This window comes from Bombina bombina, chromosome 1 (assembly GCF_027579735.1).
Source record: "Bombina bombina isolate aBomBom1 chromosome 1, aBomBom1.pri, whole genome shotgun sequence".
NCBI classification, from domain to species: domain Eukaryota; kingdom Metazoa; phylum Chordata; class Amphibia; order Anura; family Bombinatoridae; genus Bombina; species Bombina bombina.
Window position 1 is genome coordinate 1,018,762,252 of NC_069499.1, and position 13,863 is coordinate 1,018,776,114.

Consider the following 13,863-nt stretch of genomic DNA (forward strand, 5'->3'; position numbering starts at 1 on the left):
AAGGTGAGTAGTGGGCCCCTCCCTTGCATGCAACATTGTTGCAACTAACCTCCCTAGCCAGCCCTCTTCTCCTATCTCTCCCTTCAGCTTTAACCCTTAGCTTTGCTCCAGGCCCAATTGTGCCCTACACTGCCTTAAGGGATTAAATGCTTATCGGTCGCTAGCCGTAGAAGGGTACATATAACAACTTAACTCTATAATAAAAACACAACAACTTTTTGTGGGTAAAATTTTTAACCGTCACAGGTTAAACATTTATTAATTAAATAAGTAACCATGGAAACCAACAAGGTTATGATGGCGGCTGAACGAATGCTATAATGACAACCCAGCACTGCAGAAGGTAAACGGCCCAAACAGAAACTGCAGCAGAGCGGGACCTCTGCTCATAGTAAAATTGCTACTAAGGGGTTAATGAGATCACGTGACCCACCCGCAAGGGGAAGGAGGGGCACCTCACATGCACTTGAGGCTATCCACCCCTCTCACTTTTAGACTGGTCATCACTCCCCCCGTTCACCCTTTCCAAGGCAACAGGGCCGTTACCTCCCGCCACCAGATAGCATTGAGATGATAACTGTGCCGCCAACCAATAAAAGACAAACACAACCCAACCGGACTTAAAGGAGGGTTAATATGGCCTTACGAATGTCCTTTATAAAAATATCTAGGGCAACTGTCTCTAAATGAACCCTATCCATTCTATAACAATGGACCTTGTCGGCTGTAAGGGATTCGTGTTTAACTACGAATCCCCCATTACCCATGACGGTTCTAGCAACTGAGGAATTTATCTTCTTCCTGACCTAGTAAGCAGCGCTGTGGCTAGACATGTGATGCCATTCCAGCCTGGGAACTATGTTGGACCAACCGACCAACACATTCGGAATCCGAGCCCTGATCCAAGCGATATCCGCCTGCATGATCTTGATTAGCTCCAAGATCGGAATGGCGCCCAAATCATTGCCCCCTATATGGAGAATTATAACATGAGGTTTACCCCAGCGTACTAGGGCCTCCGGAATACGCGATGGAAGCGCGGGCCAACACATCCCTCTCTCCCCTAACCATCTAATTGAATCTAGGGTGAAAGGAAAGCCCAAATTCTGTCCCCCCGGAAGGGCGGAACTACGGATGGAGGCCCAATGCACATAGGAGTGCCCCACGATCCAGATCCTCTTGGCGCCGCTGACAGGTCCTGCAAAGACACATGGGATTAGCAACTGAAATAACACTAATCAACAACCTTGGATTAGAAACTAAACACATTATTCAACAACCGGTCGAATATAACCTTTAAACTTATTAGAACGCCATCTACCCAGACGGCAGATGGCTTCTACTGAAGAACCCTTCAAAGCAGCATTAGTAGCTACCCCTATGCGAAACGAATGGGGAGCTATTCTAGACACATTTAAGCCTGCATGGGCAGCAGCCCTAGCTAGTATTCTACGAAACTGGAACGAGAGTGAAGTCCCATTAGCGTGAATTAACAGGGGGCCCTGTTCCGCTGGCCTATGCTCTAGAAACTGGTTCACTGCCCTCACAGGGCAGCAGTGACCATCGGACTGGGATATACGTATCCATGCACCTTTGCCGTCTTGATCAGTCTTTGATCACGGCAAATAAACTAACAGTAAATCCGTTCCGGCTCTGACATGGCCAAATTGTAGACCTTTGTCTGTGCTGGACTTAGAAGGCGCTACGAGCTCGCTTATTCGTAGCACTGCCGAATAGGCTAGTGCAAATGCAGCCCTGAATAATAAAAACTCGTAATGAGTTGAGCAGATGTGCGGCAAAGCGTCCACCAGCCGCTCGAGCCGGTCGTGCGTGATAGGCTCCCTAGAGTCCTTTTGTTGTGGTTGCAGCGTGCCCCAACCTTTAACAACCTGACGCACAAATTTTGAGTTAGCTGGATCCGGCAAAGCGAGTGTACGGTAAAAGAATGATAATGCCGCTAACCGAGAATGAACAGCTCCCTGCCGAGCGCCCACGCGCCAAAGACTCACGAGCCAGTCACAAAGCGTGTCCTGAGACGCCTCAGCAGCCTCCACATTCTGACGTCGGCAAAAACTCTTCCCATTCGTGCCAAAGTCTGACGTAGGAGCGCCATGTGTTGGGGGAAAAGTGACGCCTGCACTAGAGGGAGCAAGGATATCCGGGACAGAGAAACGTCACCCAATCAAGCCTGGATAGCGCGTCTGCTAAGACATTATTGACCCCCGAGACATGACGTGCTTGAAACTGGATATTAAGTTTGAGACAGCGTAACACCAGATGTCTCAATAAATAAACTACAGCCGCAGATGTGGCCGAAAGACCATTCACCGCGTGGACGACACTGAGATTATCTGTCCAGAAGTTAACAGTCCTGTTTGCGAATTTGTTGCCCCACAGCTCGATAGCCAAAACTATAGGGAAGAGCTCCAAGAGGGTAAGGTTACGTGTTAGGCCCCAGGCTGACCAGTCTAGCGGCCAAGGACCTGCGCTCCATTCCCCCTTGAAATATGCTCCATAACCCTTTGAACCTGCGGCATCGGTAAATAAGTGCAACAACTGACTGGAAATGGGTTCGGATCGCCATAATCGAATCCCATTGAAATGCTGAAGAAAAGTCTTCCAGATTCGCAGATCAGCTCTCATACCTTCAGAAACCCAAATTTTTTCAGAAGGTCTGAGTTTGCCCTTTAGCTTAGCCTCCAATCTCCGATTGAAGACTCTCCCCATGGGGATAACTCTGCCTGCAAAATTAAGAAGGCCGAGCAATGACTGTAACTGCCTAAGTGTAATGGTTACCATGGAAACGCCGCTTCAACCGCCTCAAGCATGTCCTGGACTTTACCAGAAGGCAGCCCGCAAAGTTTGTCTATGGTATCGATTTCGATACCCAGGAACGTGATGCCGCCTGCTGGGCCAAAACCCAGTGCAAGAATGTACTGAAGGTTTCAGATAATGCGCAAGAGATCGCACAGCCCATGGGCAAGCACCTATCCACATAAAACCCCTTTTGAAACTTGCAACCCATCAAATAAAATGATGAAGGGTGCAAGGGCAACAGGCGAAAGGCGGATTCAATATCCAATTTCGCCAACAAGGCACCCGCACCAGCCCCCCGCACCAATTCCAGTGCGCTATCAAAAGATTGATATCGCACTGAGCTAAGCTCTGGGTCAATGGCATCGTTGACCGAATAGCCTCTGGGGTGGGAAAGGTGCTGAATTAGACGGAATTTGGCCAATTCCTTCTTAGGTACCACACCTAATGGTGAAATGACCCTAATCGGCAAAAGGGGGGGGGGGGGGAAGGAAAAGGACCCACTACGCGGCCCATTGTGATTTCCTTATTCAGCTTGTCCCTAACAACCGCTGGGTATTGGTAAGCTGATTTGAGGTTACGATAGCATCTAGAGCCCTTAATGGCTTTTGTCACTGGTATATGAAAACCTTCAGTAAAGCCTTGGAAAAAACTTGTTCTGTGCTCTACCGGACGCAGAATCCTTTTTTCTGGCACATTCGCTCCCAGCGTGTGACCTGGCACAGTATCTGCACACGTGCCTGAATGCACATGAGTTACCTCTGTCGCATTTGCTATCTTGAAATGCCCAGCAGGTACCTCCCCTGCGCTTCGCTTTGGAAGCAGGAAAGGACTGATTGCCAGAGGAGGTGGAGGAGGAGGAGGACCCATGAGAGCCAAGGCGCTGCCAAAGATGCGTGTCAGTGGTATCGAAGGTGAGCACTGGATTACCAGCCATCTTCTACCTGAATTCCGCATCGTACTCTCTCCATGCCCCATCACCAAACTTCCTCTGGATCCAGTGTATATTGTCAGTGTATTTAAGAATGGCATGACACTGGCCAGGGTATTTCTCTAAGTAACAAGAAGTGAAAAACTCTGAAACAGATTAACCACTCCTCAAATGTTTCAGGACGTTTGAACCTTTTAGGTCCAGTGCCATCGGCACTTTTCTCCCTCTGTCTACATGCCTCAGCAGATAATTCAAATATGTTAACATATTAGCCCTGCTGTATCTTTTTAACGGTCTTTGGTTTCAAATGACCGTGCAAAGAGGGGGTGTACATGGTAACGAAATTAATTGGTGGACGTAGGTCCGCTGGGGAAGTGTTGTCCTGCATGGAATCGGGTGGAGCTATCGCCAGCTGCGTCTGTGCTATGTTCCCAACTGAACCTGACTGTATTACCTGCCACATTTTCTTAAGCATTGCAAACATGCGCTTCTGACCCCTACCCCTCAGCCCCAATGAGGTGTCGCTGTCACATTCAGAGTCTGAAAGGGATGAGTCAACCAGGTCATGTCGGTCATGTGTAAATGTGGAGGACTTACCGGGGACGGCAACTGCATTGTCCTGAGACTCCGGACCTGAAGCAGAAGGATCAGGCCTTGAAGCATCTTCCCGTTGATTGGAGTCGGTAGACGCTCCTCGCTGTAACGATGAACCCGCCTGTTCAGGAGGATTCGCTGAAGTAGAAGTAGACGAAGCCGAAGGCATATCAACCTGTTGCGGTTCCATCTGCGCTGCGGTCTGCAACAAAGAGAAGAGATCGCGAGCACTACGGACACCGGTAAAGGGAGGGTTAGTAGACCCCAAGCCTGATGCATTCTGGTCACTCATGCTGGCATTCGCAACACTAGAAACTCTCCTTGACACACCACCTCCCCCAGCTGAACTCTGTATGTTATGGTTCCCAACCGCATCATGACCCAATGTTCCATGCACTGCATTGACACCACCAACTTGCAATTGGGATGTTGCCACATTCATAGCCGACAGACCTCTATTTGGAACAGATTGCACATTCATAGCTGACCTACCTGCCTTAGAAACAGATTGCACATTCATGCCTGAAATCCTAGTGTGTGAAACAGATTGTGCATTCATACCTGCAATACCTGCATTTGACACAGATTGTACATTCATACTTTGAGGATTCGTGCAGCTACTGGTTGTATGTGATGCTGCGCTAAATTGAGTATGAGCTGTCCTGTTATCTGTGTGCATCTGCCCTTTGGCGTGTTCAAGCGCGACATTGTATTGTCCTGGAGCCTGGGCGTGCATCTGGCGTGATTCCATAGCACTTATTTGCCCACCTAACTGACTGCCTATCTCTTGTCCTAGCGCGTTAGCGCTTGATAGAATTCCTCTACCCAAATGAGTTAATCTATTACCCCTAGCGGTAACACCTCTCCTTGTGTTAAAGCCTCTGGTGAACCCTGCGGTAATAATAAGGCATCTTCCAGCATCATGGTGCCCTCTACCTACTGCCGCCAACCTGCTAATGACCCATGAAGATGCCCGCTGCCGCCGCACTTGCACTCCCTTGCGGCCTATTAACCCTCCCCCGACCGACATCCTCTGCTGGTGCTCACCTTCCGGTAGCTGATGAGTATGCGGCCGCTCCCTTGGACTCCCGACGCTGCTGTGGCCGACGAAACCGGAACCGGAAATGGAGGGGCGCGTGACCGGAACTTCCGGTTGCGCACTTACTACCCGGCTTGGAGGACCTGCGGCCTGGCTTGGAGGACCCGACACCGGCATCACGTGAAAAGGAGCTGGAGGACCCGACGGAGACATCGCCTCCATGATGGAAGCCAGGATCGAGGAGACAGCCGACGCAGCCGACGCAGCCGACGCAGCCGACGGTGGGATCGCGGATATGAGAAATGAGACCGCCGATTCAGGTAAGATTACCGGATGGCTGGGGGCAGCAAATAAGGGCAGACAAGGTACCGGATGGTGTGCGGAGGACAGCATAGAAGGGCCGGATGGGGGAACATTTGAGACCGCTACATCGCCCAGGCACAGGCCGGATTAAAGGCCCCAAAACGGGGATATGTGAACCAGTTAAGTCGCCCAGGCCGGACTGAAGGCCCAAAACAGGCCCTGGTTTCCGACATGCGGCCTAATTGAGCCATGCGGCCTGAGGGGGAAGCGAAAGCCAAACCGGGGCCTGGGGGCAAGTCATGGCCTACCAGAGGGGCCAGAGAAGAAACTGTTTGAGGGCCCGAATAGGTGGAAGGGCCTGGGGTTGCCACGTGGGCCGTGTATGAGGGCGCCATATCATGATTGCTTATGGCTGGGGGGCTATCAGAAATAGGCCTGGAAGTTGGGGAGGCCATGCCCTCCGAATAGGCCACAGCCTGTGCATGTGGCCTGCCCGATGGAGTACCTAAGGCTTGAGGCCTAGTAGTAGAACCATGCAATTCAACCCCCAAATCACCCTCATGGCCATCTATTTGCAGTGAGGGCAATTGTTCCTGAGTATGGAGACAGGCCGATGTCACATCAGGCCTAGCCATTGCAGCTGATACATAGGCTGAATTATCTCCATCACTAGTTGCATGAATATCCAACCTACTAACTGTGTGACTAATCTGTGTTTTTTAAGCACAAGGCCTAGCCTTTTAGTGTACTGTGTAGGTGGTAATATATCATCAAATTCTTCAATACTATCTAGTGCACTTATCTGTTTTTTCTGTCTGTCTGATCCAGGTTTCTCAAACACCAACTCGTGGAAGCGCTGTGGAGGGAGTTTTGATCGTCTGGATCGCTGCATTGTTCACAGAAATTAAAAATCACCCTGAACAATAACAGAAAGAACTCGTCTGCACCGGATTCCAGGAAGAAGAGGGCCAGGAAGCTGATGATCCCCACTTTTAAGGTGAGTAGTGGGCCCCTCCCTTGCATGCAACATTGTTGCAACTAACCTCCCTAGCCAGCCCTCTTCTCCTATCTCTCCCTTCAGCTTTAACCCTTAGCTTTGCTCCAGGCCCAATTGTGCCCTACACTGCCTTTTGCAGTCAAATACATAGCCATATACCTTTAAACCTTTATAAATATTTTTTGTGAATATTTATATGTCTAATTTTTATCAGCGAGCCACCACTTGTAATACACCCCTTATTTGGTTAGCTATCTCAGATATTGTATATTATTACAACTGGTTATGGTTGATATACGAATACCGTTTGCCATTTTAATTGCATTGCCGATTACATTGATAGTGAGAATAAGAAAAAACTAAATTTATGCTTACCTGATAAATTACTTTCTTTTACGATATGTCCACAGATTTCATCCTTACTTGTGGGATATTAACCACCTGCTAACAGGAAGTGGCAAAGAGCACCACAGCAGAGCTGTATATATAGCCCCTCCCTTCCCCTCCAGTCATTCGGCCGAAGGTTATAGGAAGAGAAAAGGAAAGGCTAAAAAGGTGCAGAGGTGACTGAAGTTTACAAAAAAATAAAATAAACCTGTCTTTAAATAACAGGGTGGGACGTGGACTCGTCATATTGTAAAAGAAAGTAATTTATCAGGTAAGCATAAATTTAGTTTTCTTTTACAAAGATATGACGAGTCCATTGATTTCATCCTTACTTGTGGGAAACCAATACCAAAGCAATAGGACATGGATGAAATGGAGGGACAAGACAGGAACCTAAACGGAAGACACCACTGCTTGAAGAACCTTTCTCCCAAAGATAGCCTCAGAAGAAGCAAAAGTATCAAATTTGTAAAATTTGGAAAAAGTGTGAAGGGACGACCAAGTCGCAGCCTTACAAATCTGTTCAACAGAAGCATCGTTTTTAAAAGCCCATGTGGAAGCCACAGCCCTAGTAGAATTAGCCTTAATTCTTTCAGGAGGCTGCTGTCCAGCAGTCTCATATGCCAGACGGATGATACTTCTCAGCCAAAAAGAAAGAGAGGTAGCCATAGCTTTCTGAGCCCTACGCTTTCCAGAATAAACAATGAATAATGAAGAGGATTGACGAAAATCCTAAGTTGCCTGTAAGTAAAACTTTAAGGCACGGACCACGTCCAAATTATGCAACATACGCTCCTTCTTAGAAGAAGGGTTAGGACACAAGGAAGGAACAACAATTTCCTGATTAATATTCTTATTTGAAACAACCTTAGGAAGAAAACCAGGTTTGGTACGTAAAACCACCTTATCAGAATGAAATATGAGAAGGCGAATCACACTAACGCTGAAAGCTCAGAAACTCTTCGAGCAGAAGAAATAGCAACCAAAAACAGAACTTTCCAAGATAACAGTTTAATATCTACGGAATGCATAGGTTCAAACTGAACCCCTTGAAGAACTCGAAGAACTAAATTCAAACTCCAGGGAGGAGTAATAGGTCTAAATACAGGCTTAATTCTAGATAGAGCCTGACAAAAAGACTGAACATCGGATACATTTGCCAAACGTTTGAGAAACAGAATTGACAAAGCTGAAATGTGTCCCTTTAAGGAACTTGCTGATAACCCTTTCTCCAATCCTTCTTGGAGAAAAGACAAAATCCTAGGAATCCTAACTTTACTCCATGAGTAACCCTTGGATTCACACCAATAAAGATATTTACGCCATATCTTATGATAGATTTTTCTAGTGACAGGCTTTCTAGCCTGTATTAAAGTATTGATAACTGAATCAGAGAATCCTCGCTTCAATAAAATCAAGGGTTCAATCTCCACGCAGTCAGTTGCAGAGAAATTAGATTTGGATGTTGGAAAGGACCTTGAATGAGAAGGTCCTGTCTCAATGGAAGTTTCCACGGTGGCAGAGAGGACATGTCCACTAGATCTGCATACCAAGTCCTGCGTGGCCACGCAGGCACTATCAGGATCACTGAAGCTCTCTCCTGTTTGATTCGAGCAATCACGCATGGGAGGAGAGTTAACGGTGGAAACATATAAGCTAGGCTGAACAACCAAGGTACTGCCAAGGCATCTATCAGTTCAGCCTGAGGATCCCTTGACCGGGATCCGTATCTTGGAAGCTTTGCATTCTGACGAGATGATATCAAATCCAATTCTGGTCTGCCCCATCTGAGAATCAATGAGGCAAATACCTCCGGGTGAAGTTCCCACTCCCCCGGATGAAAAGTCTGTCAACTTAGAACATCTGCTTCCCAGTTCTCTACCCCTGGGATGTAGATCACTGACAGATGACAAGAGTGGGCCTCTGCCCAACTTATTGTCTTGGATACTTCTATCATCGCTAAGGAACTCCTTGTTCCCCCCTGATGTTGTCCGACTGGAATCTGATGAATTTGGCCGAAGCCAACTGAGGCCATGCCTGAAGCGCATTGAATATTGCCCTCAGATCCAAAATATTGATTGGAAGTAGAGACTCCACTTGAGCCCAAACACCCTAAGCCTTCAGGGAATTCCAAACTGCACCCCAGCCCAGAAGGCTGGCATCTGTTGTCACTATCACCCACGAGGGTCTGCGGAAACAAGTCCCCTGGGACAGATGATCCAGCGACAACCACCAAAGAAGAGAATTTCTGGTCACTTGATCCAGAATTATCCTTGGAGATAAATCCGCATAATCCCCATTCCACTGACCGAGCATGCACAGTTGCAGTGGTCTGAGATGAAAGCGAGCAAACGGAACGATGTCCATTGCCGCTACCATTAATCCAATTACCTCCATACACTGAGCCACTGATGGCCAAGGAATGGACTGAAGTGCTCGGCAAGTATTAAAAATCTTTGATTTTCTGACCTCCGTCAGAAATACTTTCATGGCTACCGAGTCTATCAGAGTTTCCAAGAAAGGAACCCTTGTCTGTGGAACAAGTGAACTCTTCTCTATGCTCACCTTCCAGCCGTGAGTTCTCAGAAAAGACAATACTGTGTCCGTGTGAGATTTTGTCAGATGATATGTTGATGCCTGAATCAGAATATCGTCCAGATAAGGCGCCACCGCTATCCCTTGCAGTCTGAGAACCGCCAAAAGAGACCCTAGAACCTTTGTGAAGATTCTGGGTGCTGTGGCCAACCCGAAAGGAAGAGCCACGAACTGATAATGTTTGTCCAAGAAGGCAAACCTTAGAAAACGATAATGATCTTTGTGGATTGGAATATGAAGGTAAGCATCCTTCAAATCCACGGTAGTCATATATTGACCCTCCTGGATCATTGGCAAAATCATTCGAATTGTCTCCATCTTGAATGATGGAACTCTTAGAAATTTGTTTAGACACTTGAGGTCCAAAATGGGTCTGAACGTTCCCTCTTTTTTGGGGACCACAAATAGGTTTGAGTAAAACCCTTGTCCCTGTTCCAATTTTGGAACAGGACAGATTACTCCCATAGTAAAAAGGTCTTTTACACAGCGTAAGAACGCCTCTCTCTTTATCTGGTTTGCAGATTATTGTGAAAGATGAAATCTCCCTCTTGGGAGAAAATCCTTGAAATCCAATCTCCAGACTGACTTAGATTGGGAAAAATTCCCTTCCTGCTTTGTGGAAGAAGAAGAAGCAGGGGGTCCTCCTTTAAAGTTCTGAAAGGAACGAAAATTATTCTGTTTACCCCTCATTTTAGATAAAATTATTTTTTATCACCCATATTACACCAACAACAGTGTCAGGAAAAGTACATACATTTAGTTACAGAGACATAACACACAATAACCTCTCTACTTCAAAATACATATAAAGTTGTCAAGTTGAAGAATGTCCTGTTATAAGAGAGTTCTATTATTGAGTCTCTTGAGAGTCCAAGTTTAAGATTTCTTAGATATCTTTACGAAGATTTCCATATTATGACCCTCAAGGACCCCTACTAATGCATGTTTTACAATTATCTACCTTGCAGTTGGATGAGTAATTGGTTTTCAACGCATGTTCCCTTAAAACATCTTATCTTTCTTTTAGTAGAGTAGTCTCATAGGGGAGCCAGGGGGTAACATTGTTATACAACTTTAATCTCAGCAACTGTTATATCAGAACAATAAACGTAAACCAAACTAAAAACTAAACCAAAAAAAAGAAAAAAAGAAAAAGGGTGCACAAAATAGAAAAATAGGTTAACACTTCATCACTGTACAATTTGTTCTTATCCTATCTAAAGATTTCTTGCTCATCAAGTTCGACTCTTTTATGTCCTATTTACGAATGTCAGTCATCTATTCTCCCCTCACCTACTCTTAATAGGACTTGTTCATCCTACCTCGATCCTCCAATATCCTCACTTACTCTAAGTCTCACATTATGACTACTATCCATTATCCAATACTACCAGACTTTTTGAAACTGAGTTTCTGTACCCTGTATAGATGCAGCTGACTCGTACATCAAGTACACCAACTGAATTCTACCTAGCACTTCTGACCACAATGGTATTTCCATCTTCCAGTACTTAGCTATAGCCATTCTCGTCATGGTGCATAAGATTCTAATAAAGGTGTTAAGATATTTGTTCAGCCTCAGAATATTTTCATGCAGCAATGCTTGAGCAGGGGTGGGAGAAATCCGTTCATCCAGTACCTTACTCAGTAGGGAGGATAATTCCTTCCATATGCTCTTAACCTTTGGACAATCCCACCACATGTGGATATATGACCCCCGTATCTTACAACCTCTATAACAAAAGTTGGAGCTCTCCTTTCCCATACGAGCTGTCCTTATTGGTGTCAGATACCAGCTAAAGGATGTTTTTAGCATGTTTTCTCTAAGGTCAGCACTAATAAGACCTTTACTAGCCTGGTTTAAAGTTTCACTCCATTTATTTAGGTCCAATTCCTTATCTAGATCTGCTTCCCAATTTAACATTAATGTAGTTTTAGTACAGATCCTCGCTTCTTGAATGGAAATGTTAAGTCTAGAAATTGCCCTTTTGGGCCTAGTAAGTGATGTGCATAATTGCTCTAACGTTGTTTGTCGACTACGTGTCGTGTACTTTGATAGGTATGTCTTTATGGCTGAAGTTATCTGAAGGTACAGAAACCAATGAAGTGGGAGGGGTTCCAATCTCTGTTGAAGTTGGATGAAAGTCAGTATCCTACCCTTAAATTGCATGTCCGCCACCCTATATAACCCTTTGTTCTCCCATTTCTTAATGCGATGCTTAAACTCCTCGTTTATAATGTTTTTTAAGGGCATTATCATTTAGTGTGCAGGGGGTATTTTTCCTGATTGGCTCAGTAATGTCCAGTGCTGTTTGGTACATTGCGTAATTCTATTCTGGTATAAACTACGGTCATTATACAGCTTATCTCGCCATAGAATATCATCTGGGGTCTCCTGTTCCGCTATCCTTACCTCCAGAGCAGGCCAAAGAACATCTTTAAAAATTAGTTAGACTGTAAAGTAGGTGGGGAATATAGCTCACCTGAAAAAACTTTTATCCCAATAGTTTTAAAAAATAGTGGCTGGAGTAGGTGGCGCAAAAAATGCTATTCCCAATGTGGAAATTTAATCGTGGATATTGGGGTATATTGCTTCTATCCCAATGTTCTTGAAATAAGTATTGAAAATAGTATTAGGTGTGTGTGGCGTAAATTGCTAATCCCTATATGGATATTTTATTTCTAAAATTCTGTATTAGGGTATTGTACCCCTCTTATAACAAATATTCCTTTTATTAAAATATTCTTAATATTAAAAATATATACCACAGGACTAGGTTGTAATAATAATTTATACAATTTTATTTAATATAAAAGGTACATAAACAAAATAATTGGTATTTAACATGAGATTATGTAATAATCTTGACACCGGTGTCGGCTGAATATATATACAAATGTTCACACAGAGAGTGGAGGTGATAAAGTCACTTCCACGAAAGAATGCGGTTCTAGCACTCACTGTCTTAACCTCTTATGCGGCGTTAACTTCCAGAGTGTAAAACTTAACTTTTATTTATTTAACTAAAATAATTGGAGAAGGGGGGAAGACAAGGGGGAAAAACATAAACAGTTAAAAGCCTAGGATAAAGTAGTCCTGTATAGATTTTATTATATGTAATAATGTGTCTAAATAGGCCTTTGGGGTATGATAGCCCAGATAATAATATTACAATATAATCTATACAGAAATCAATGTGGCACACCGGCTCAATTAAATAAAGCTATGTTGATGAGGTGTAGATTGTTATAACAATACCCAGTGTGGGATTATTTCAGATCAACTGAGTTAAGGATTCTAAATTATAAGCCGTAGCCTGGATGTCTTATGCAATAAGTGGTCAGTTTAATGCTGGTATAATATGTTTATGTATACATATTGCTGTCATCCATACTCTAAGGCTGTTATTCCTTTACAGTGATCTGTTACATATAGAATAATCTACACAAGAGATGTTGGTTTTATATTAGTTGTCCAGTGGGGGAAACTGAACTTATATTCAAGTGCTGGGCTAATTCTATTCTCTAAGGTATATGAGATAAGACAGCTGCCAGTTTTGTCTTTCAGTTATTCACTGTTGTATCAATATAAATCACTTGATAGTGATATTGTTGTTACTGCTGTTATCTATCCATTCACTCACTTTTGTATTCACTTATCGTAGGGTTAATGTTAAATAGATTGGTTTGTATGCATTATACTATCCCAATACCACTTATATATTTGTGTTTGATCCTCTGGTCTGGGATGATTTTATGTAGAGAATCAGCTAGGGTATAGTATAATCAAGCTGTTATTCTTTCAAGTTTAAGTGTAACTTGTTCAATCTGTATTCTTATTGTATTTCCTAATAGCTTAGTATGTATTGGAAAAGCCCTAGATATTCTGTATTCCCATGTAGTAATAGTAGTGTGGTATTAAACATACAGAGGTAACTTTATTTTAGTGCAGCAGTGATTTTATTACTGTATTGTTCTTATGTAGGTCCCAGTAAAATGTTAAATACTATTACTGATTATTGGTCTGATTAAATCAGAGTATTCTAGTGCAGTAATGCCACTGCACAGTATTAAGTATTCAGGTATTAGTTTGTACACCAGTTATGCACCTATGATGAGTATTATAGTGAGTTATGATTGTTGAGTTTGATTTCACTGAGCAAGGGTAGTATCATTTTAATGCAATCTCGGTTATTATTTCAA

At 44.2% G+C, this 13,863-nt stretch overlaps 1 protein-coding gene across 1 annotated transcript; it reads right to left on the reverse strand.

The window, feature by feature from the left end:
- Window positions 1-406: 406 nt before the first annotated feature.
- On the reverse strand, window positions 407-5,090 carry LOC128662530 (uncharacterized). Its single transcript, XM_053716313.1, has 2 exons — window positions 4,343-5,090; window positions 407-1,198 (listed from the first exon to the last, which is right to left on the reverse strand). The coding sequence occupies exons 1-2, from the start codon at window positions 5,088-5,090 to the stop codon at window positions 807-809; spliced, it is 1,140 nt and encodes a 379-aa protein (XP_053572288.1). The 3' UTR covers window positions 407-806.
- Between the last annotated feature and the right edge of the window lie 8,773 nt (window positions 5,091-13,863).